Source organism: Macrobrachium rosenbergii, chromosome 46 (assembly GCF_040412425.1).
Source record: "Macrobrachium rosenbergii isolate ZJJX-2024 chromosome 46, ASM4041242v1, whole genome shotgun sequence".
Classification (NCBI taxonomy): domain Eukaryota; kingdom Metazoa; phylum Arthropoda; class Malacostraca; order Decapoda; family Palaemonidae; genus Macrobrachium; species Macrobrachium rosenbergii.
Genome location: NC_089786.1, coordinates 826,329 through 852,241, shown reverse-complemented (window position 1 = coordinate 852,241; position 25,913 = coordinate 826,329). Strand labels below are relative to the sequence as shown.

Below are 25,913 nucleotides of genomic sequence, written 5' to 3'. Positions count from 1 at the left end.
TTTTTTTTTTATGGCTCTGGCCATTCTTTCATTGGCTGTCATTCCTGGCCAGTGCTATCATGGTCTGGCAATGCTGTGGAAGCAGTACGTGGCTTCTCCGAAGTCCAACGCTTTCTCCCTACAGTAGCAGCTATGCAGCTCATCACGTAGCATTTCCTAAAAGACACCACCCTACTTACAAACGAGTTACCTTCCAGACAGCTGTTTGTATGCTGAATTGGTTGTAACTAGGTTACTCTACTATTCATGCCTGTTCAAGTACAGTATGATATAAAATCAATACAGTGCTGTATGTATTTTCATTCCGAAACACAATACACTGTACAGACAGTGCTGTATGTACAGAATAGGCCTGTAAGACAAAATTTAAACTTTGTTTGTTTGTATCTTTGAGTGTTTGTTGACTATTTGTAAGTAGGGTGGTGTCTATTCTTTTCAAAGTCGAAGATAGTCTTCCATTGGTTCTCCAGTCACAAGTGGGTGCAGATGGGTGTGCTTTGCACTTTGACTTGTGAGGACTGGTTCCCACCCAACATTAGACATTGCTTCCTACTCTAGAGGGCCTCTGTTTGAGAAGTCGCCAACATACATTCCTCCAAGTAAGGGCATCCTAGGTGTGTAACAATTTCTTTATGATCTCCCTTGATAGTTGATAACTGGAGCCTGCTGTGAGGAGCCTTCATGCTTGACCTTGTTTCTGTACTGCCTTTCTGGTTGACCTTATGCTTTTTTTATCAGATGTCACTTTTCTTGGACTCAAGCCAGGTTAGTGATCATATTGGGCTGCTCTCAACATGCTGACATGCGTTTCAGAACCTGGTTGCTGGCTGTAAGTTGGCTTCCTGTTGCCTCTGGGTTGATGGGCTCACCTGGACACCTATTCATGTACTGCCTCCCAAGGGTCTGGGGTTTCCTCTGTAACATGTAAGAGGTCTCTGAGCCTGTCTGCTACAAATGGCATCCTTTTGTCTTTCTACCCCTCAACTGTTCCAGTATACGAATCACCGAGACCAGTCTTTGGCGGATAACGCTTCATCTTTGCTCTGCAGGATCCTGCATGGTTTTGTGCTCTGGCATCCTTAAGGGACCTTCACTCACCTGGGACTAGGGCTCTGGGGCTCTAGAATTTAGTGTCCTTTCATCTGCCCTGGTATTCTAGAGCAGGCATTTGTGTGGCATCAGACAGCACTGAACCAACAACTGTAATTTCTTTCTCGATCCTGCCTGTGGAAATTACAACTTGTAAAGCAATGGCCTGTGTCCAACGGAACATTCAAAGCTTTTTTAAAGTAAGGCAATTACAGTACAGGCAGTGGTTTACTGGTTACGACGCTTTTCAAATATATTCATCAATGGAACATTCGGAAGAAAATGGCTTTTTTAATAATGCAGTTTACATCGCACCCAGAGCATTAAAAGTAAGGTTTTCTTATGTTTTTTGACGATTTTCGACGACTACAAAATCAGTAAACCGGGACTGCCTGTACTACAAAATGTGGTAAATGCAATAAAAACATTAAAAGGCATAATTTTATATAATTTTCATTTTTCATATTAAATATTTCACATACAAATATTTTCACAATCTGTACAGTATTCATTATAAACAACACATCCCAGGTAATGACCCATTCATTCCCTCATACAAAACCTGTCTCACTAACAAACTTCCATTTCGGGATGCTTTTTTTTTATATAATTTTTTTTACAGGTAAGCAATTTCTCCAAGTTGAACAACAGCAAGTGATAAAACCGCTCGCCATCAGCGTCGATTGACGTACATTTCCGAAGAATGGTTTAACAATATTATTCCTTACGTATAACTTTTTTTTTTTTTATTTAAAGCAAATATATATATGGTATGAAAATAGGTATAAAAAAATAAGTGGATGGAGAGAGCAATGAGCTACTGCCAGACCCGTGATTTAACTCTTTAGTTTGCGGTGCCATGTTTAGGATGAAGAAATCATCGTTTCGGGGGGAAGCTCTGGAAGTTCACGTATCCGGCGACCACCTCGCGCTTCACCTCGGTAACCAAGATGACAGAAAATCTCCTTCGTCTACAAAGTAGTTAATAGTCGTCGGTGAAGATTTCTGATACGGAATGAGTTCCTCTCACCGGAATCGTATACCTTTAATGGCCTAGGTGACTCAGTCTCTCGATTTCCTTCCAACTGGATGTGCTTACCACTACAAGTCCTATCTGAAGGGGAAGTAAATGGCTGATTCTTGCCCGGGTGGGATACAAACCTACACTTGGCAAGAGTAAGGCTGATGTTAACCCATCCATGATAGCAAAGAATGATTTCATAATTATGGCGGGTTACAGGAACTTCACTCTTTCTGCCATGTAGGCTCACACCGCACCAGGACAGTTTCCTAGCTTCATTTATTTTCCAGATTAGAGACTTCCAGTGGTAAACTTACCCAAAAAGTGCAAAAAGGTCACTGAGGCTGTGAAATTAAATAATCCAATTTGAATGTTTTTCTTAATTTTTTTAATTTGAGCTTATTTGATGTACTTGACTAAACAGGATACGTGATTACTGTACTCTGAATTCCTCTGGGGGCAGCTGTAAAAGTAATTGTGGAACACTATCACCAAGCACCAAAATACTTCATTCCTTGATGAAATAAAACGTGGTAATTATGATACAACCACTTTGATAATTTTGAAATAAAACACTAAGACTTGTGCTTCAAATTTCAAGTCAAATGCACAAAATTTTACGTAAATAATTAGAAATATCTCGATTCGGAACATAAAAACTACAGACGTGAGACACCAGGAAACAGCCAATTGCATAAATTACGTAATGTCAGAACAGATCCACTAAAGAGTTTCGAAAGACCACCAGGAACGACGACGATGACCTAAATCAGGCTGTGAATGTAATGAAGTGATTAGCCGCTTCTGCCTTCGAGCTTCGGGCAAAGTCAAGATACGGTCTTGGAGAAATGCAACGTTTTGCAAACACTGCGGTATTAGTAAAACCTTTTTTGGCTGGATGTGAAAAAAAAAAAGTAGCGTCATTATCATCTCTTGGCATTAGGAATGGTACGTTCCCCCGTTTCTCGTCCTCGAGGCCCTTCCGAAACTTCCGTCGCGCCTTCAGCTAGGAAGCACGAGTGACAAGACGCACAAGATGAACAGGTGCAAGGTTACAAGGTAGATCTGGAAGAACCTTCTCCATTGTCTCTTGCGTGGTCTGTAGCCAAGCCTCCATGTGCGCACTCTGGAACGGAAGTGTCGCACGAAAGTCAAGTTGCTTGTTGAACTCCAAAGTCTACGCTACCATCAGCATTAAAGTCTTTACGTCAACTTTTCCCTTCGTGGGGTCAAGCTGCACACAGCTACCTCAAATACAAAATGAATTTGAGAAAAAGTTTCCAAACTAGTCAAAAGTTTTTAAATTCGTCAATTATTATTATTATGATTTTTATGTCATTTAAAAATTAAGTAACATTCCAGATGACTGCCGTGTATGGAAACCTGAAAAAACTATATCTTTTTTATTATTTAAAAGTGAACAGCCCAACACATATTTAGGCTCCCTTAATCCTAAGATTCAGTTTGCTGATTACTGTATATGATAGTAAACTATCTATAAGACAACAAAATCATTTAAACACTCGAGGATAGTCTGAGGAGTCAATGACAATGGAAAAACAAAACTACTACAATAAAGTTGAAAATGTTGGACAACCAAGCAGGATGATAACAAATTCTACATCATTATTAATTAGCAGTTTAGCCAGGCTGCATAATGAAAATCTGTCTAGAAAATAAATACTGAAATCGTCCCTGTCTTCAGAAGCTTCTACAGGATATAAATGAAAATGCCATATGCTTGGAATAATTTGGATCTGATTTTTACATTTAAAACTTGTTTGAATCCTTAAACATCTAATGAAAGCAAAGTAATGCAAGACTCAAAACAGTTATGAAAAGTAGTTTGACCAGCCCACTGGGGTGAAAATTTTAGCCTTTACTGGACTGTCCAGAAGAGGATAAAATCATTTGACACCCAAACAGAGACTTAGCAGTGAAAATAAAATGAAAGCATACCATCTAAAGTGGAAAGAGTAACGTACAAAATAAACCTTACCACCAGGGAACCAACACATCGGAAACTCACATAAAAGGGCGTATGTGCGTTGTGCGGGAAGCCATTTGTTTCTAATCACACGTGCAACACTCGAGGTGTGCTGGAAAACAAGACAAGTAAAACAGGTGTTAACACCTTATCACAGCGACATAAACTTTCAAAATCATATGAATGAAAATGCATCACTTTACAGAACATTACAACATTGAATATGTATGTGGTTCTGAAAACTAAACCCATTAATATTCACACAAGTACATTTTTCATGGTATTCTGTCCATCTGATTATTAAATATAAATAATATTGTAAAGAATATAACACGTCAGATAATGGAATGATAATCCCTCTTACCTCTTGCCCATAATCCAGTCAATGAGAGTGGTTGACGTTCCCTGAGCTTCTCGAGCTGAGGAAATAATTTTAACGATTACTCGACTTGAAAAACAGATTTGTTGAAAAGTAAATATAAAACAAAACCCATTTTTTTTTATCAGTGATTTGATTCCTTAAATACAGGCAGTCCCCAGTTATTGGCGGGCTTGGTCCAGTTTTTCGGGCTTCGGTAGTGACGAAAATTGGCGATTTTCGGCGCTGATAATCGTGTCTTGGTGCTGATACATACCTAACAGAGGTGCCGATAACCGAAAATTGGCAATTTTCGGTTATCGCCAATTTTTGCTTATCATCACGGACCCCCTGCCGATAATGGGGGACTGCCTGTATAAAGTATTCCATTTAATTGTAAAGTGATTTTCAATCACCACTAAATAATTATTCATTCCTGCTTTGAACTATTATTCCTGACATTAAAAAAAAAGGGTCATTTCATGTATGTTGTGCAGGCACAGTATTATTTTTAACCTTTTTTTTTTGGGGGTAATTAGCTCATTTGAGGCTGGAAGCCACTTATTTTGCCTAATTATAATAGCTTTTTTGGTAAAAGCATACATTTACAGAATGTTTCCAGATCTGCATTTTCAGAGGCGCTCTACTGGCAGTGTAAAAAAATGTCGATATCTGAAGCCATCCCATCTCTACAGCCAACATTAACTTGGTATGTAGTCTACGTTATTGATCCTTATAAACTGATATCAGCCCTTGGTCAGGAGTCAAGGATGGGGGAGAATAGAGCCAGCCACCTTATGCCACAACTCTATGGCTCAGCGTGCATGTTTCTCCGCAAGAAGTGTCTACGAAATGCATTCAACAGTATGGGGCCCATTTGACTTGATTATACACTCAACAAAGGAAGTCCGAAGTCTGGGAATAAACCGCAGCTAAAAACAAGGCAGTTCTTACTGAGTGTGTAATCAGCGTGTCTCGTTGCTGTTGGGGTAGGAGGAGCTGTATGAGGGGTGAAAATAGGAGGAGATGGGAGGCCACCGACTGTGATTCGACGGCCCATTGTTGCTGATGCAGCACCTTGCAGGCTGAGAAGAGCCTTTTGCTCCAGAGAGTCATTTAGCTCCCTGAGTTCTGCAAGTCTGAAAGAGAGATTAAAAAAAAAACATTCATTATCATTTTGACAACAAATCTGAGGGACTCATGTCTGACAGCTACCATTCACTAACTTTATTTTTTTATAAAGGAATCAAAGCTGACACACCACCAAGCTTACTTTTGGTCCAGGGATGGTTCAGGGGAAACAGGAGCTGGAAGCTGGTGACTCAGACTCAATTCCCGTGTGAGTTCTTGAGTCTGTCTTAGGGAAGCACTTAGTTTGAGCTGCAAGGCATCTCTCTCTTCCAGGAGCTGTTGACGAGACAACGTGAAAAACGTGGCATTAGAGTTAAGGTACCGAAAACAGATGAGACTCAGTCATTATTCAGAGATAGTTAAATGCAGAATACTGCATCCTTCATGGTCTTATAATGCTTCAGTATTATGAAGTATTTTAACCTGGCTGCTTAGGCTACTGACCCAAAAGTTTTGTTTTTAAAATTCATCTACAGCATATTGCCTGAATATAGATTTCTCCATTAACCTATTCCATGGGAGTTTGAACTGCTGACATGGCAAAATACTAAGCGAAACCCTTCATCCAGAGTGGGTGAGTGGATTGTGCGTTGATCTAACAAAATTCACATCCTCAGGCAGGAGATTATCGGTAACATCCAACAAGAATGACAGACTGAAACAAGACAAATGAAGGGGTTCGACCAAGTTGTTTTAAGGCACTAACTGTGTACTGTGCAAGGCACGTTATTTACAATATCCTTCTATGGGCAAAGACTTACACAAAATGGGGTTTTGGTGCAAAAATGAGCCCGAATACATAAAGACTAGTGTCATTCTCAAGTAGTTACAATATTTTTGTAAATAAAACTTGTAACTGGAAAACAAATAGGTACTTAAACCACAAGATGGCAATTTGGTTGTCTTAAAATATACTTGGAACATAAAATTAGTAAATAATCAACCAGGAACCTAGTCCAAATGCTCATCAAAGCATAAATATTTTAGAGAATACTAAACTCCCATAAACACCTACCCATACACTTTTTCTCTATTATTATTTCTCAAGTACAGTGCACAGCTAACCAATCCTCTACAAACTTCACGAATAACTCGGCAATCTACAGACATCATCAGCTCCCTGTCAGATATCACCATCATCAACACTTTCGAGTTGTCTCAGGTGCAAGAACTGCAACTCACCTTTGTAATTTCTAGAGAAAGCTGCTGACATCTAAGGTCACGTAAGTGGAGCGAGGCTAGTGCTGCGTCCAGCTCTGTGGTAGCCAGGGCTACGGGAGCAAATACTGTATCGCCACCCTCCGTCTTACCTCCCGCTAATTTGGCAAGAGATGCTTCCGCTGCTTCGACCTGAAAAAAAAACAGAACAGAAAATAGAATTTAGGCCAAAAAAGCCTAGCAGTGGGGACGCTGCAAGGGAAACTGACAGTCAGGTTTCAACGCTGAAAGGAGGAACACAGTTGACACAATGAAACAACTCATTGGAAAAGACTGAAAAATGAAACATAGATACAGTAAAAGAAATGAAAGAGGTTGAAGCTAAGGGCCGAAGGAACGCTGCAAAGACCCTTAAGTAAATGCCCACAGTGCAACGTGAGGCGCATCGACGGCCCTACCCCCCCTACGGGAGCAATCTAAAAAGGACGAGTTTTATGTTGAAATAATCATCAAAGAAATATGATTTGCCTGTGACCATCACCGAATTTACAAAATACAGGTATAATAGTATCTCCAATCAGTCCAGTTCAAAGGATGTAGCCCCTGAGGACAATTCATCTGTCAATTATGTTGTACCTTTTGCTTCCAGGAATCATTACTGTGATTTTTTCCTTACAACAAATAATTCATTCCTTTTTTTGCTACAACAAATAATTCATTCCTTTTTTTGCTACACAGCTGGCTTTTTCATTATTGTATATTTCGGGACGACGTACATAACAGAATCACCATTATTTTTATGATGCCATACCACAGGGAGGTGTGATAGCTGGTTTAGGATTAAGGTTTATGGTACACAATAGGTGCTAATCAGTTTTGCATGATCATACAAATGTCAAAACAATGAAAGAAATAATCGTAAGGCAATAACTTTTAAAAGCAATTTCCTCGGCTTCTAACGACAAACCCCTCCCTACCTGCATCAGCAACTGCTGGTTTCTTTCCTGAAGCTGTTCGACTTCTGCCTCCAACTTCTGTGTGGTCTCCAGGGTGCTCTCTTCCGCCTGGTCCTGCTGTGAAAGCTTGGCCTTTATGGCAGCCATTTCAGCTTTCAAGTAGGTCATCTGCCGGTCCTTGTCTTCTATGGTGACTGTGTGGAAGTTGATCTCCTCAGATTTTTTCATGAGTTCCTCCTGCAGCAACTTCTGCATCTCTACGTTCTGTTCCAGCGTGTTCTCCAGCCTCGAGGCCTTCTCTACGGCATCCTCAGTTTTGACTTCCAGAGCTGTGTTCTGTTTCGAGAAATACACGAGATTTATTTCAATTCTCACGTTCCATGAAAACACAGGATTTCAATTATTCTTTCCTGTCTTAAATACTCGAACAGTGTGCTACTTATATGCAAAGCAGATGTTATTCCAGTTCATAAATTACAATAAAGCACAAAGGCTTAGTATCAATCAAAGCAGCATACATGCTTTGTGATATAGCTTACGTGACCATACAGTCGACCCCCAGTATTTGCGGGGGATGTGTACCACAAACCGCCCCCACGAATAGCTAAAATCCACGAATACTTAAAACCCCTCTAAAAACGCTTGGAACTGCTTATTTTGATAGTTCAAACACAGAGAAACCCTCTAAAAATGCTTATACCTGAGTATTTTAATAGTTTTATCACAAAAAAATGCATTTAGTCATGAAAATACAGTAATTAGTGAATATTTCTCAGTGAAAAATACCGCGAATAATGTATATATACGGTATGTTCTATAGAGAAATCCGTGAATCGATGAATCCACAAATCCGGAACATCAAATAAGCAGGGGTCGACTGTACATACTTAATGATATAGCTTACATGAATATTATTTTCTATAATTTTTATCTGTTCACATTTTTTATCCAGGGCAATCTACTCACAGGAAGGTTATCTATATTTTCCAGCCACTTTAGGTTTAATCTATATGAATGCTGTGCAAATTTTTCACATATCAATAACGAATATCATCACTTTGATGTGATTACATAACTGAAAGCCCACAATAGTACAAGTGAATACAATACTTCTTGTAAGATAGCAATTCTTTATATTTACCAACAGACCCAACTACTGTACTGTGCTTGTTATCAATTAATAAAAATAATAATGATATGGTGACAGCTCATAAAAGATAGTAGGTAAGGAGAAAAGTTAAGAGAACATTTGACACTAAACAAACTTAACCTAACCTAACCTAACCAATAACCCTAGTTGAAAGAGATTGTTTAAGGTAAGCATGATAAGACACATTCTCTAGTGGGGGTTAAGGTCTTGTCCTGCCTTGCTTGCTAAAGTATGATAATCAAAACGCAGTTAACTGAACACAGCAGACATCAAGGTGTAAGCATAGGAGGTAAACCAGTCATTACTTTGCAAGATCTCCAAGCCACATTTTGTGGAATTACAAAGGCTTGACTTTATGGCAAAAATATTAGCAAGAAAGATACGCTATTCCTTTCCGAGCTATCAATAACAAAAAGCCTCACGAATTCATCACAGCACACATTAATGAGAAACGAAGTCGTACTGGAGGAAGTACAGTATATCAACTAAGTCTTCATACATTAACCTTACAGCCCTGAAGATTGTACAGCACAAGCTACCTGAACAGTAAACAAGGCGAAAAAAAACTACCTCTTCATGGAGCAGGTTGTTCTGCTCTCTCAAGCTGGAGCACTCATCTTGTAAGGCACGAATAGTCTCTTCCTCCTCTTCCTCGTGAAGAGCCTCCAGCTGATTCTTCAGGCTGTTGATTTCCTCGACGAGCCGGTCCCTCTCGCCCTTGAGAATGCCAACGTCATGCTTGTGGCTATCACAGACGTCACGAAGGTCATTGTATTCCGAGTACAAGGAGTTGTAGGCGGCCTTGAGCGTGTCGTGGGCATAGGTCAGTTCCTTCAGCTCCTCGTTCGTTTTCTCCTTCTCCTTCTTCAGCGACTCGTGCTCGTCGTGCAGCTCTATGTAAACCGACTTGTAGTTGTTCGTGTCGCTCTCGGCCTTCGTTTTAGCGTCCCTGAGTCCCTCGATGATGGACTGGAAAGTCTCATTCTCCTGGCTCAGCGTATCCACGGCTTCTTCCAGCTCTTTCGCTGCCGTTTGTAGCCTTTCATTTTCTGACCTCAAGATCTTCACTTCCCGCTGAAGGGAAGTGACTTGGTCCCTCAGAGTTTCGATTTCCTTCGAGGCAGCCTGATGGTCACTGCCTGTAGGTCCCAATTCTCGCTCTGCGGATGACCTAGGATGAATAATGGGTTCTTGGGCGTCACCACTCCTTTGCTGCTCTACAACTTCCTCTAACTCCGTGATTTTCCACTCAAGCGCTTGAACTTGTCCTTCCACTTCCTTATTACGAGCTTTTAGGAGTTTGATTGTAGTGTCCTGGTCTTCTTTCATTTCTATGTACTCCTCCTGGGCTGCTGTGAGGACGTCGATCTGCGTGAGAAGATTCTCCTTCTCGTTCTCGACTTCGTCCAGTTTCTGCTTGTACTCGTCCCTCTCGGTTTCAGCTTTGGTCACCTGGGCTTTCCATTCTTCTTCCAAAGCCTGATCAAGGTCAGAAAACCCGCCAGCCTTCGCTTTCAGTTTCTGTATTTCTTTCGTCAGGGATTCATTTTTGCTCTGCGTCAACTTCAGCTTCTGAAGCATCTTTCCGCTCTTCAGTTTTGCTGCCTGCAGCTCGTCGTAGATGGCGTTCTTTTCCTTCTCTATGGCTATCACCTTCTCCTTCAGATCATCTATCTCCTCCTGGTACTTCAGATCAACAGATGACGATCTTTGGCGGTGCTCGTCTTCTATCTGACCTTCGGCACTCCAGTCAACTTCTTCAACTACCAAGCTGTGCGGTTCAGATTCGGATGCCTTGCTGCTGTGGGCCGATTCCATTGAAGTGACTTGTGCTTGTAACTCATTGTACTTACTTTCTAGATTATTATACTGCTGATCTAACGACTTGAATCTCTCAATTTCAGACTGTAGACGGACAATTTCTGTTTCGGCAGAAGTACTAACCTCCGTCAATCTTTGAATTTCATCACGGAGATGTTCGCTGTCAGCCGACAAAGCCATGTTCTGAGCAGTGATGCGCTGGACCTCACTTTCCAAACTCTCTTTTTCAGCCTCTGTCATTTGACTGGCCTGTGACAGAGCCTCATAATCTCCTCTCACCCTGTTGTTCTCGGCCTCGTACATCTCGCACGAGCTACGCATTCTGTCAAGTTCGCCTTCGAAAACTTCCAATTCACTTCTCAACTGAGAATTTTCCTGTTCCAGTCTTTGCAGATCACTTCTTGCTCTCGCCATTTCATCGCCCATGTTCTGATTCTCGTTCTCGAGTCGGCCCATTTCTGCCTTGTAATAGTCAATTTCACCTTGGCATTTGTCAACTTCATTTTGGAGACTCAACACCTGACTTCTAAATCCTGATATGTCGCCCGTAAGTCCCGGGTCTTGCAATTCGTCTCTGTTTCCACTCGACGCCTGTTCACCTTGGCTCAGCACCTCTATCTCATTTCGCAAACGAGCGATCTCGGACTCCGCCGACTGCACCATGAGTTCGAGTTCTTGTACGCGTGACTTTGAACCTTCGCGCTTGGTTTCTGACTCTTGAATGCAGGATTGGAGCTCCCCATAGAGTGCCTCGACTTCGCGCAGGCGGCCAACTTCAGTTTCAGCTTCCGAGAGTTTATTTTGCATAGCAGTGCACTGTAAAGGAAAACAGCATTGGCTCAGTGTTAAAATAGTTTTAAATACCATAAAAAAATGATCTTCCTATGCCTAGTTTTACAAAACTGCTCAGCAAGCATATTTAAAAGGAGGCTCACACTAAAAGGTAGTCTCTAAGAAAACAGTCTCAAACATTATTTTGAATAATAATTAAACACTAAAGTGAAAACTATTCTTGCATCATACATAAAACCTCTTAATTTTCCTTAAACTTATCTTATGGTATAAGGTCACTGAGCAATTAATCTGAGAAGAAATTTCTATCCAAGTTGCAAGGTAAACATTATCCAGAATTCATACATATTGCACACAGCAACTGAAATCTACATGAGAAATAACAAGAAACAAACTTTTTCAGTGGTCAAACAGAAAGCAAGGGAACTTGATTAATATAAACAGTTCAGTACGACACAAAATACTTAAAAATGATCTGTTTCTTCTCAAAAAAAAAAAAATTATTTCATTCCAAGACCTAGAAATTAACCTCGAGGCAAAACTAATGAAACTTATTGCGACTAAAATAGCACTCAAGTTACCTGATGCTGAAGAGCCTGTACTTGGCTTTGTAGTTCATAAACTTGTGTTTCAAAACCTCTGAGCTGATCTACTTCTGCCTCTGCTTCCTGCAGCCTAGTAGGGTCTTCGTTCCTCGCCCTCTCCTGCAACACTTCCAGCTGTGCTTTGAGTTCAGCAACTTCAGCGGCCTCCAGTTGAAGCCGCTGGTTCTCTTCTTTGAGGCCTTCGAGAGCCTTTTCTGCATCTTCCAATTTTGTCTGGATTTCTTGGGCCTGAACACTTAAAGATAAAGCTGCCTCTTCACGGTCTACTGGTTGACTCTCCTCTTTCAAATGACTGACTTCAGCACTAGCCCCTTGGTCTTTCTCTTCCCACAATGCCTGAAGTTGGTCCTTCTCTCCCTGCAAAGCCTGGAGCTGCTCCGTTAACAATGCCACTTTTTCTTCAGCTTCTTGGTAGCTAGTCTGAAGTTGATTGTAGTGACCAGTCCATGTTGACCACTGCTCTTCATACCAAGACAATTTATACTGTAGTTCCTCTACATTGACAGTGTCCTGTCCTTGGGATTCTTGCGTTTGTTCGTAACCCTGTGTTGCTGTGACTTCTTCACTAACAGCTGCTACATCGCCTGAAGCACCCTGTTGATCAAACCAGCTTGCAGGATCCTGGGCATGTGACTGATCACCTTCTAATCCCACACTTTGTGTCACTGCAACCTGTTCACCACCAACAAGGGGAGCGTCTTTGACTTCTCCCTGCTGGTCAAACCAACTAGCTGGATCCTGTGTTTGCACCTGATCAGCACTTGTTTCTGCAGCAGTCTGCACGGGAGCAACTTGCTTGTCGTCAGTGGCAGGGGCCTCATTACCTACTGCTTGATCAAACCAGCTAGCAGCATCTTCATTACCTGTTTGTGGCCACTGCACTGTTCCAAAGAGGTTTGCCCCTCCTTGCTGAGTTGCTTGCACTCGAGATGTGATCACCTCTTCTTGTACACCTCCCGTAACAACAGGCTCAGTTAGGCTTGTTGCTTGGGATGGGTCTTGCACCGGAGACTGCTGATATGACTGCATTTGCATAAGCTGCTGATTCAAGCCCTCGATAACCTGCTGCTTTTCCAACAGATCCTGCTCCAAAATGGCAATTTTCTGTTTCTCTTCCTCTAAGGCACCATGTACAGAAGCTGCATTTTCAGCCTCTAACCTCAAACGGTTTAGTTCCTCCTTTTCCTCTTTCCAACTCTCCACCTGCTTAGCAATGTTGGATTCGGCAGTCTGTTTTTGTTTTTCTAGTATCTTCTTCTCTTCGTTAATTGCGTTGATTTCCTGTAAGGTTTCCTTCAACTGATCTTGCATCATGGTAAGCATCTCGTCTTTATCAGCTAACGACTTCTGGAGGCTGGATATTAAAGAACTTGACTGCTGGGGCAATTCTTCTGGTGCAGGCGCTGGGGACCCTAAATCCACTTCCCCCCAGTCACCCCATCCACCTGCCGATGAGCCTCCTTGAGACTGGGTGGTGGCTAAGCTTGTCTGGAGGTGGGTGATGGTCTGTCGAGCATCTTGTAACTGCTGCTTCAAGGTGTGTGCATCTCCGCGGAGGCCGTCACACTCCTCCTCCAAAAACTTACTCTGGTCAAGCGCTCTTGCAAGCTCATCCCGCAGTGTTTTCACTTCCGAATCTACAGTTTGCTTCGACTGTACGTCACTTGTGTCCTCATTGCCTGAGGATGCCTTGAATTGTGCTTTCTCTTCAAGTTCCTTGACAAGATTTCTGAGTTCCTGTTCCGTATTTTGGAGCACAGAAATGTGATTTTGCAATGTCTGGATTTCACTGTCTTTGGCGGAAGACTGTGACAATAAATTTTCTACACTGACCTTTTCTTCTTCAAGAGCACGAAGCTGATTCTGCAGTTCAACAGAACTCTTTTCAAGCTCTGCTTGTAAGTAATCTCTTGCTTGGGTGAGAGCTAGCAATTCTCCCTCCAGCTGGGAAATACGCTGCTGCTGCGTCACAGATAAAGCTGCTATTTCACTATCACTCTGCTGCTTCAAGTTCAAGGCCTGGTTAAGCTGTTCTTGAAGAGAATGAATCTGTTGCTGATACTGCTCTTGGTAAGAAACTGTTTGGGCTAACTGTTCCTGGAAAGAATTAGCTTGATACTGTATCTGAGAGAGATTCTCCTGTAAAGTGGTAACCTCTTCACACTTCAGGTTGTATTCTTTTCTGCATGTCTCAGATTCTCCCTGAATTTGTTTGCTTTGTTCTTGTAGTTGTAATATCTCAGCTTGCGAAGCATTTGCATGCTCCTTAGAGGCCTGCAGTTCTGCCTCCAGCCTTGTGACCTCTGACCGCAAATGTTCAACATCATGCTGCACGTTCGAAAGTTCCTTTATGCTACTCTCCTCTTGAGATGCCATTTGTTTTTCTGCAGCTTCTAAGTTGCTAGCCTTCTTTCTCAGCTCCTCTTCAAAGTGGGTGGCAAGAGCAGTTGCCTTTTCGTACTGGGAGTTAGTTTCCGCTAGCTGTGATTGGTTGGCATCAAACTCCTCTTTCAGTTTCATAAACTGCTCTTGTTTTTCTGTCAGTTGGTTCTGAGTCTCTGCTAACTGCTCTTGTGCCTGCAAAAGGTCTTGGTGATTTTCAGCTAGAGAACCTTCAACTTGCAGAAGGCGACTCTGGAGACTTGATATCTGCTCGTGATTCTGTAAAAGCTGTTCTTGTAAATTTGCAACAAGTGTGTCTTTACTCCCAGCATCAGACTGAATATTACCTAACTGCAATGTCAGTGCACTTACTTGCTCACCTTTTTCTAAGGCTTCACTCTGCCACTTCTCGACTTCGGAAGCCTTACTATCAAGCTCGCTTGTATAGCTTCCGACTGAGGCCTCTAAATTGGTGATACATGCCATCTTCTCCGACAGTGTGTTATTCAGACTCTCTATGGATCCTACTTTCTCATGACATTCTTCCTCTAATCGAGATCTCTCCTCTGACAACGCTTTATTTTCTTCTTCCAAATGAAGGATTTTCTGCTCAAGGGATACATGCTGCATTTGCATATTTTCCAAAGACGACAATTTTTCGTCAATTTCGTTCTGGAGTTTAAAGATCACAGACTCCTTTTCGGACAGCATGGCGGAAGAGGAAGAAAGCCTTGCCTGAAGTTCTTGACACCGAACCTGAAGGTCATCTAATGTTTGATTCTTATCACAAACTTCCTGTTCATATTTAGAAATGATGACTTGATTATTCTGAATTTCCTTTTCTTTCACTTGTAAATCAACCTGTAAAGCTTCAACCTGATTCTTAGTGTCGCTCAGCATTGCTGAGAGCGCGTCTAATTCACATTCCAGCGAGGACTTGGTGGTCTCAAGTTGTTTTGCGCTGTTCAACAGGTCTTTCTTCAAAGATTCTGCCTCCATGTTTTTACAGGAGATCTGGTCATCTCTACTGGCAAGGGTGGAACACAGCTTCTCGATCTCCTTCTCGCATTCGTTATTTTGCAACTCCAGTCTCTCCAGCTTGTTAATAAGGTCGTTGACGCTCCTCTCTTTCATTTTCACTTCCTCTTGCAACGCTGACACTTCACCGACTAAATTCTGAACAGTTATGTTTCGTTCGTTCAAAGACCTGTTGAGAGTTTCCATGCTATTTCGCGCGGCAGATAATTCCTTGTCTTTGGACTGCATGTCAGCTACTGAACCTGTCAGCTTCCCTTCCATTTCTGCAATGGTACTGCGAGCAGCCACTAGTTCCTGTAGCTTGCTCTGGAACTTTTGGTTAAGGTTATTCAGTTCTACCTGAAGCTTTTCAGCGCCTTCATTGGCTAACCCGACTTTCTTTTCAACACTGGCTACAACTGCATCGTGTTTGTCGATCTGAATCGACAAGGTAGCAATTGCATTTTCCTTATCGGTCAGGATGTTCATCAGTCTTTTACATTCACGAGCTTTCTGGTCTCTCTCCTCCACAGCCGATTTCGTTTTCTTCTCGCACTCTTGCACAGTTTCAATTTGACCCAAGTACTTTTGTTCCCACTCCTCTCTCTCTTTCATTACACTCTGTAATGACTCCTCTAAACTACCCTTTTCAGCCAACAGCTGTTCCACGGGCGCACGTCCAGATTCTGACATCTGATTTTCAAGCTCAAGCTTCAGTTTCTCTGCAGTGTCTCTCTGTTCTTCAACCTCGCACAGACGAAGATCGAGAGTAACTTTCGCCTGCTTGATTTCTTCGAGGCTCGACTTCAAACCACTTAACTCGGACTCAAGATCGAAGATTCTGTTTTCGCGTTCGTTAATACCCTCCACCAGTTTGATTTTTTCAGTTTCAAGTTGTGTGATGGCACTCAACTGAGAGTCTAAGTCACAATTAAGCTGTTTCACGTGGTCCTCAAGCTTGTTCCTCACGGAGGTCAATTTATCATTGGTCACTTTCAGGTCATCAAAATCTACAAGTTTCAACTGCAAATTGCCCTTTTCTTCTTCCAGTTCAGCGATTGCATTCTGAAGTTCTAATATTTTCTCGCCCGCATTTCCGTCTTGTTTGATTCCTTTCAGTTGTTTTTCTAGTGCCTTCAATTTCTTTTGACCGTGGGCTTCAGCTTTCACTAGTTTTTGTTTCAATTCTTGAATTAATGAATCCTTTTCTGAATAGGTTCGCCTCTCAACTTCAGATTGCTCCCGCAGGGCTTTGGCGTCAGACTGAAGTCCAACAATTTTCTCCTGCAACTCAGCATTACGAGTGCTCATTTCAAAACGGAGGTTCTCCAGCCGCCGTCCGTTGTCTTCCAGCTGGTTGACTTTCTTGATCTTGTCTTTCAACTCCTTGGAAAGGCTGTCTCTCTCGGCAGTTAATTCCTGCTCCTTCAGTATAAAGTCTTCTTGCATCTTTTTCATTTGATACCTAACTTCTTCCAGCTCTTCCAGTGTCTTGAGACTCTTCTCATCCTGCGCTTTGGCTATGAGAGAGACGGCTTCTGTGCGCGCCTCGATGATCTTGTCCTTCTCGCTCAGCTGCTCCAGCTGTTCCTGGATGACCCCCTCGAGGTGGGTGACCTTCTGGGTCAAGTCTAGGATGGTATTGTCCTTATACACTATTTGTTGATAGAGCTTCTGCATGCTGGGCTCTTCTTGGGAGGGTCCTCTGCCCTCTTGTAGCGCTTGGATCATGTCGTCTCGTTGTTCGACTTCGGCTCGTAGTCGCTCGATCCTGTGCTTCATCTCCTCCATCGCAAGCTTCTCGTCGTCCTTCTGCTGACGCTGGAATTTGAGTCTGTTCTCTTGGAGTTGCTTCCTCAGCAGCAGTATTTTTGCTCTGCTGCTGCTCTCTGAGGAAGAGAGCCTCTTCTCTTCAACAACTCGCCCTTCAGCATGAATGGGAGGCAGCGCAACCTCCTCTTCAGAAACGGGAGGACCTAACCTCTCTTCGGCAGTATGGGAAGCAGGCGAAGGCATCTGCTCGGTATCGCTGACGCTAGTTGCTTGTGCCGAGGCCAATCCAGCCCCAGAGGATTCTCCTGACTCTGAAGCGTCAGAGGGACCAGGTGATTGCTTTGATTTACTGCTGACCCTCCTTCCCAGACGTGGTTTCATCCTGGCTAACCTTGTTGCATAGTCCTGAAAGAAAGCAAATGAGTTGGGATGATATTCAGCAGTGTGAAGGAGATAAGAAGGTCTATACTTAGTCCCGTGAATTTCTCTACTATGTCTGTTTTGATAACTACCTCGCATATCACTCATGACTATGCTGTAACAATGAATTATTGCGTTGTTTCAATATTTATATATTTGGTCATCATCTCTCATCACCCTTTCATTATGAACGCATAATATTTTTTTATTTCAGGCTGTGTGTGATCGGATGTACATACAAAATTTTTCTTTAGACTTTGCTCCTTTTGTAAAATGTAATGCATGTCATTCTCCTCAAATTCAAACTATTATTTTGTACTGTTAGTTACTAAATCATCCTCCTGTTTCTCTAAGAGAACCTCACTTTTTTATATGCTCCTTTATTTCTCTTATAGTTTTAAATTTACTCCTGCATTTCATTCTGCCTACTGGAGGCTCCCCTACTGATGCCCATGAACTATAAGCAATTCAGCTTTATCATGCCTATAGTATGTTATTGTGATATTCTGCTGCGTAGCATAAGCATCAAGGACAGTTTAAGTACAATCCAGTTGTATTTATAATAATGATTAATTGCAGTCCTAGACAACTGTAGGTCATGTGAACAACAGAATTCCTTAAAAAAACTCAATTCTGCTGCCGTCGTAAAACGTTGAGATTTCAAAAACTTGTACAAATTTGTCGTAATATACAACAGTGACAAATGCAACAACTGTAAACCTCTGCTTTTATCATTTTAGTAATTTGTTTCACGCATCTATTAACCGGTTTTTAATTCTTGTACAAATAAAACTCATTCAATCAATAAGAAGCATTACCAGATATCAAAAGCATACAAACTACACATACAAATTTTAATAAAGTTTTTAAGATTCATAGGTACAAACCTTTTCTTATTCCTTGTGGCTGAATGCCTAAGGTGAGGCCAAACCAACCCAACAGTGGATACCTTTCAAATAAAGGCAGCCTCTTCTCTCACTTACTTAATTAAAGACTAAAATAGTCTGGACTTCATAAGGAGGAGTTATGAGTAGTGAGCCAGAAAAGCTAATAGATATGGAAGTAACAGGACAATGACCAGAAGGAAATGTCGTGTCGATATTCTGCAGGATGTACTTGCAAGCCAAGCAGACTGGAATTGACAGTATTTCAGAATAACCAATAACGAACTGAGAGAGCATACGGAGAATAAGAACGAAAACATATATGTAAACTGCAGCTACAGCAACATATAATTAACTCTTAAACAACAATACAATATTTACAAACAAAGAGGAAGAGGTGAATAACAATTTTGGGGTAAAATGCATCATTATGCTAAATACCCCATTTACAAATATTCCTGTACAGGAAGGATCACAGAATCATGAAACAAGACAAAACACAACAGATTAGATGACCTTGATTAGATGGGAATTCAAGTACAAAGTCCACTAGACATGGAACAGTGGAGAGAACCCTTTTCACATCCGACCCCACACAAGGAAGATGTTGATGCTGACTTAAGGAAGTACTGCCTGTTTACAATATACCTAACAATGCTGGTCTTCCTCTTGGAGGTCTTGGGCTTCTAGCAATAACAGTACTTAACGAAGGTTCTCTACAGCTTTGCTTCGGCACAAGGTTACACTGCTTTGTTTTTCAGTAAGCCTCCAGGTGAGTTCCGTGAGTTTATAACTCATTGGTCTCATAAAACTAATCCACTATAGAATTACGTTAACTGTCCTTGTTAGTCAACAAACGACAATGCTGGCACCAGAAATTAAGAGAGAGCAGTGTTGAAAGGATACACATTTAAAAATTAAATGCAACACAACGGTGAATAATGATAAATACACCAAAACTAAAATGTAATTAAACAAGAATCATGTACTGAACACATTATTCAGTATAAAAAGTAACAAATACTCCAGTATACTGTATACAGATTTTGGGGTGGCACAGATTAAGTCAATGATAGGAAGTGACAGATAATAAAGCACTACACACAAAAACCTTTAATTAAAGAACTGAAATAGATTTCAGAAGATGAGCTGTGTTTGGGGAGGTTGTCTACCATCCTACCACTAGAGGTCCCACCTCCCACTGCGTCAGCTCCTTTCTGTAGCCAGCCATTGCTTGTTTGTCCAACCAAACCGGCCATTAATGCATGAGTAAAAGCAGTCATCTGCAATTTTCACAAAATCCAGCACAGTTTTCCCTGTCCTGAGTCTGCATATTTACCTGCACTTCCTTTTCCCTGCTGGAAAGTGTGGCCTCTTTCTTCTTAAGCATATCTTTGAGTTGTCCAATAAGTGCCTGTTGCTCCTCAAATTGATCCTGAAAGGTCATATAACCCAAATGAGTGACTTCATAATGCCCATGCACAAAATGGCTGCTTTGAACTACAGAAAACTGAAGTGTTTATGTTAAATGTCTAAAACATCAGTAAAACAAACTTCATAAAACATGTAAGTACAGTATTAACATCAAATTGTTACATCAAGAGCCTACTTTTTAGGACCAGCAAATATTAAAACCTAAAAAATAAAACAAATCTTGTGCTGCATATATATATATATAGGGTACTGTCTTAAATATGTTTTCAGCAATTAAAACTCAGTATCTTGTGTTACCTGTACAATTTACTTTTATACATCCTAAACTTAATCTAATAAGGGGGTCTGCCAGTAAAGTATCCCTATCTTTCCAATGCAAAATCGGCTTCTAGCTCATTTTTTCGCTGTCTAGAAGATTGGACGTTCAGCAATGCCATGCAAGGTTTTATGAGTGAATCTACTCAATCTATATACCTGTTCTATCATTCAAAGATTCTGAGTTTGCAGAAAAGCTGACTTGTTCATATACAGATGACCCTACTTACAATTAAGTACAGTATGATATCAAATCAACACAGTACTATATGTTTTTTTGTCCTAAAACACAATACAATACAGGCACTCAAAACAAAATCTGAACTTATGGGTGGCAAAGGGGAGCGCTCTGAACACAATTTGAATTTGTGATCCCGTTTGTTTATATCTCTGAATGTTTGTAAGTAGGATGGTGTCTGTAGTTAAAACCGCTGGTTTTAGTTAGGGCTATGAAAGGCCATGGAGTTGTGGGTGTAGTACACCTTATCATCCTTTGCATTAATTAACAAGACAGTATAGACCATTTTTAATATTAGTGTTCCATCAACAGTAGTATAATAAAATAATAATAACAACATACATGACAAATTAGTTACTTGCCTTAAGATCCCCCAACTCTTGTCGTACGACAGCGGCGTCTCCACCCTGGCTACTGTCACCTTGCTCTGCTGGGGGGTCAGGTGGAGGAGACCCCCCTTGGCCCCCCTCTGACACACCCCACCACATTGCTATTTTCTGGAAAAATGGTTATGCATCAATAAAAATTTCAGTTAAGTACAAACTCAATGATTTATTTTATACATGAAGTACATACAATGTTTGATAAACAACAAATAGATCTTCTTTGCTTTTCCAATGCAACTACAGTGCCAAGCATTAATGGGGACGTAAGTTACTTTCTAAAGTCAAATCATAGGGAAAAGTAAATAAATAAATTTCTATTTATAAAATCAGATTCAAGCCTTAGCACTGATATTGAGTACTTCTGGGACATATGTTTCCAAAATCCTCTATTATACTACAATTTTAACACAGAACACCTGCTATTAGTGTAAGCTTTAACCCAATACACTGCACCCAAATAAGTTATATAGCTATAGTTTTTTTGTTATATAGATTTAAACTTATTGCTTTTATTAATATTATTACAAGCAAAAACATTCTCTATCCCTTTACAGTAAAAAATGGATAAGTTCATTTCTGTGTCCGAGGGAACTGACGTCAAGGTCCACACCAGGTCCATTTCATCAATGCTACAGCATCACTTACAGGATCCTGTGAGTATCTATATAAGGTTTGTTTTTTGCTAACACAAATATTTTTAACTGTGTGTTATAATAAGGTTATACAATTGTCACTTTTACTGATCCTTAAACACAGCTGGCACACAGGAGGGTACTGCCTACAGTGTGGCTTTCTGGTCTTTACTTTTTGTGTGCCCCATTGAACTCTCCTCATCTTGTTGTCCAACATGTTTAACTTTACTCCCAATCTCACCTCTTGTTTAAAAGCATTTCCTTCATGAAATGTCACTCACTGGTCTCTTTAATAAATGCTTTTCACTTGACAACTTCCTCCAGGAGAATTTTAAGCAAATCACACACAAGTTTGATAGGTAAGGAGATGCAGGGTTTAGTTTGCCAAAACTTTGGCCAGTATGATAGCCAACGGCAGGGATGAAGGAACATCAACCACTGCACCAAAATTTACAGTGTTATATGTCAAAGTACCTGAATTTCTCTTATTTATTTTTAGCTCATGGCTAATTTATGAGGTTGCAGTCTAGTACAGATGAATATGTTTCCAAGATATAAGAATGGGGCTTTCCTCTTGGGTGCATAAGGTTAGGTTATAGTCTCCCTTTCCACCTACGTCCTATTATTCCTACATTCTTTTAATAAGCAATCATTCCATTTGCACTTTAGTAGTATGGTTTAAACCAAATGTAAATGCCACTAACACTTACAGTGTAGGTCTGACTGATTGTAACGTTTTGAATCTATTCAGCTCCAGTTAACAGTAGAAAAAAGCAATATAGAAATTTCAGTTCTGAGGGAGGCAGGTCACACAGGGGAAGGAATGAAGGGAGACCACTTACCAGTAACCTTAAACCCACCCTATGTAACTGAAGCCTACCATTAATCTGTACTTTTGTCTTGAAAGTAAAACTAGACGAAAACTTTACACACTTCAAATTTCACGTAAGCTAGGTTCTCCAGTTCCTAGGTCATTTGACCGAACCACCTTCAGACTCGGCCTGGGTGTTTTAGCGTAGGTTAAGCGAGCCTGACGTAGTCTAAGATAAAAACAGTATTTATCGCCTTTTGTTTGTTTTTATTTTGTCTCTTGTTTATGTTTACCTGTATATTTATGTTTATATTTATTTTCTTATGTTTATTTTTTCTAAAACCAGTTTGTATGTCCTAAACACCTGCAACAATTTTGCACGTAAACAGTTCATGTAAATTGTCCAAATGGTAAAGCTTGAAAGTAATACCACTCATTTCTAGGTTCGGAAACTTCCAGATTATGTGCAAAATTGTTGCCGTGTTTGGTACATACAACAGTGATGGTCAATACAGTAAACATTAACAAGACAAACAAAAACAAAAACAAAAGGTGGTAAATATTCCAGTCGGGAACTGGCGGGAACAAGGCCGCGGTAGTATTTTCGAGTTTTACCGACCAAACTGGTGCCCGACGGAGCGCAAGTCAAGCATACCCAAAATATGCCTTTAATTCAACCAAACTGCTTTGGACTCGACCTGGCCTGACCTAGCACGACCCAATCTGGGTTGACGTGACCTTGCCTAATAGGTTAGGCTAGAGATACAACCCAGCCGTACAAACCCCAATTGATTCTGGGTTAAGAGGCGAGTTTAGGGCCCACGTTTTGCTACAGTACCAATCCTGGGGTTGGGGGGGGCGGGAGGTACCCTAACCCACCTATCCTACCAAATACGTCAGGGTACGGGAGGGCTATGCCCTTCCCTACCCTAATTTCGGCCCCTGATCAAGATTATCGTAAGCATACCCAATCGAATGACGCCCCAGACCGATAATTAACCAAAATCACCGATAATCAACCCGATAATCCAGTGCAGCTGCCAAAAGGCGCCTGTGTTTTCATGGCTGATCGTAAACAGCTGACTGTCTACGTGGACCCCTTTCTCTCCTGTCAGTTCCCGTCGGAATATTTCCCCCCTTTTGGGGGCGATCCCCCCCTTTAACCCACTTCAACAACACAACCACTGCAGTTCCGTCTACCTGTCACTGCTATCTACGACCGGAGACCATCGTAGGGGGACGAGAGAGTGAGAGAGAGAGAGGAATCAAGAAGACTTCATTGACAGGAGAGTGTGTGTGTATCTCTTCCTTCCTCAAGGCCTTGACGTCAGCTGCTGCTGCTGCTGCTGCTGCTGATGATGATTGTGAATGACGATCGGGAAGCGCCAAGGAGGTAAACAAGGCCCGGCGCTTCTTCTTCTTCCCTTTTTCTCCTGTCTGGATATTTGTTTTCTGGTGGTTTAAAATCACGGAAAGTTTTGGATAACTTTCCTTTATGGTTTATCTGCTTCCTTCCAAAATAACTCTGGTTTTCCGTCGGGAAGCGCCGTGGAGGTAAACAAGGCCCGGCGCTTCTTCTTCTTCCCTTTTCCTCCTGCCTGGAAATTTGTTCTCGTGTGGGGGTAAAATTACGAAAAGCTTTAGATTCCTTCTTTCTTTTATGGTTGAGTATCTCCTTCCTTCCAAAATAACTTTGGTTTCGTCGTTGGGAAGCGCCAAGGAGGTAAACAAGGCCTGGCGCTTCTTCTTCTTCCCTTTTTCTCCTGCCTGGAAATTTTTTTTCTGGTGGTTTTAAAATTACGGAAAGTTTTGGGTAACCTCTCTTTTATGGTTTATCTGCTTCCTTCCAAAATAACTTTTGTTTCGTCGTTGGGGAGCGCCGTGGAAGTAAACAAGGCCTGGCGCTTCTTCTTCTTCTTCCCTTTTCTCCTGCCTGGAAATTTGTTTTGTGGTGGTTTAAAATTACGAAAATTTGCAGATAACTTCTTTCTCTTATGGTTTATCTGCTTCCTTCCAAAATAACTATAGTTTCGTCGTCGGGGAGGTAAACAAGGCGTGGCGCTTCTTCTTCCTCCCCTTTTCTCCTGCCTGGAAATTTGTTTTCTGGTGGCTTAAAATTACTAAAAGTTTTAGATAACTTCTTTTATGGTTGAGTATCACCTCTCTTACAAAATAACTTTGGTTTCGTCGTCGGGGGCCGCTGTGGAGGTAAACAAGGCCTGGCGCTTCTTCTTCCCTTTTTCTCCTGCCTTGATATTTGTTTTCAGGTGGTTTAAAATTACGAAAAGGTTTAGATAACTTCTTTTGTGGTTGAGTACCCCCTCTCTTCCAAAATAACTTTGGTTTCGTTGTTGGGAGCGCCGTGGAGGTAAACAAGGCCTGGCGCTTCTTCTACCCTTTTTCTCCTGCCTGGAAATTTGTTTTCTGGTGTGGTAAAATTGCAAAAATTCGAACTAAATCATATATTAGTTTTAGATTCTTTCTTTTATTTATGGCTGAGTATCTCCTCTCTTTCCAAGATAAGGTTGGTTTCGTCTCGTGTCCGTAGTACTGGACATGAAAACTGGCATTTCTATATTTCTTTTCTTCTTGTACTCTAAATTTCGTTGGGATGGGGGTAAAGTGCAAAAACATAAACTAAATTCTTTTTGTAGCTTCTTTCTTCGAAGATGTGGTTGGTTTAGCCTCGTGTCAGTGGTAAAAGGTGCGAAAGCATTGGCATTTTACGTTTCTTGGTGGGGAAAATTGCGGAAATACGAATTGAGTTATATATTATCTTAGATTCTTTCTTTCATTTATGGTTGGACCTCCTCTCTTCCATTGAGGTTGGTTTCATCTGGAAGCGCTGTGGAAGAAAACAAAGGCTGGCGCTTCTTCTTCCCTTTCTTCTGCGTGGAAAAGTTTTCGATGAGGCAAAGATGCAAACTAAATCATTCTTTGAGCCAATTTCTTCCAAAATATGGCTGATCCCGTCTCGTGTCAATGATAACTGAAGTGGAAACTTTGATATTACATCGTTCTTTCGCATCGTGGCGTAACGGTTGAGCTCTTCTTCTTCTTCTTCTTCTTCTTCTGCGTTGAGGGGCCAAAATGAGAACTAAATCACTTGATAAAACAGATATTTTAACTTCTTTCTTCCTAGACACGTTTGATTTCATGTCACATCGGCGATAGCGGACGGGAAAACGTAGATGTCTCTATAGTTCTTTTGTTTCTGTGATGCTTTCTGTCTTGTTTATGCAAGATGCGTGTGCCCGCAGTCACCGACCTTGGAAATAACACCACATGTGTAACGGTATCGCCAGCAAGTGCGTCGAAAGTTATGGTTTCTGAGGAGCTCCTTCTTTGATGTATTTTAGATTCTTTCGTGTGTCGTATTTAGAGTAGATTGTAGTATTTTTTTCTCTTTTTGCAGTAAATTGTAGAAAAAACTCTTGGCAATGGCAATTTATCCAATGAAGGCAAATAATGCGACATACTTCTTGTCATGGAAGCGATTTGTATACAGACGCAGTGATGCAAATCTATTAAAATTTAAACAAATGCTACAGTT

At 41.2% G+C, this 25,913-nt stretch overlaps 2 protein-coding genes across 3 annotated transcripts in view; one reads left to right on the top strand and one right to left on the bottom strand.

The window, feature by feature from the left end:
- Dgkepsilon (diacylglycerol kinase epsilon) overlaps positions 1–25,913 on the top strand; it is a 75,644-nt gene that overhangs the window by 17,592 nt on the left and 32,139 nt on the right. Inside the window, exon 12 of the transcript XR_010850557.1 lies at positions 21,472–21,570. The gene's annotated coding sequence lies outside the window, so the exon portion shown is untranslated. The remainder of the gene's footprint in view (positions 1–21,471; positions 21,571–25,913) is intronic.
- LOC136830138 (golgin subfamily B member 1-like) lies at positions 1,517–23,938 on the bottom strand. 2 transcript variants are annotated; one of them, XM_067089337.1, is made up of 12 exons: positions 23,561–23,938; positions 20,894–21,028; positions 19,884–19,979; positions 12,045–17,645; positions 9,421–11,487; positions 7,722–8,036; positions 6,769–6,936; positions 5,729–5,862; positions 5,410–5,594; positions 4,462–4,516; positions 4,140–4,209; positions 1,517–3,236 (listed from the first exon to the last, which is right to left on the bottom strand). In XM_067089337.1, the coding sequence occupies exons 2-11, from the start codon at positions 21,017–21,019 to the stop codon at positions 4,185–4,187; spliced, it is 8,772 nt and encodes a 2,923-aa protein (XP_066945438.1). In that variant the 5' UTR covers positions 21,020–21,028; positions 23,561–23,938; the 3' UTR covers positions 1,517–3,236; positions 4,140–4,184. The 2 variants fall into 2 exon arrangements, 1 of the variants encoding a protein (XP_066945438.1); XR_010850556.1 differs by having other exon boundaries at positions 2,484–3,236; positions 4,110–4,209.

What these genes read in the sequence shown, in the direction of transcription:
- LOC136830138 (XM_067089337.1), bottom strand. Translation starts at nt 21,019, where the DNA reads ATGTGGTGGGGTGTGTCAGAGGGGGGCCAAGGGGGGTCTCCTCCACCT. An exon ending in GCAGGGAAAAGGAAGTGCAG is followed by an intron (nt 17,646 to 19,883) that starts GTAAATATGCAG and finishes GCTTTCTTTCAG; the next exon opens with GACTATGCAACAAGGTTAGC. An exon ending in ACAACCTGCTCCATGAAGAG is followed by an intron (nt 8,037 to 9,420) that starts GTAGTTTTTTTT and finishes TTCTCGAAACAG; the next exon opens with AACACAGCTCTGGAAGTCAA.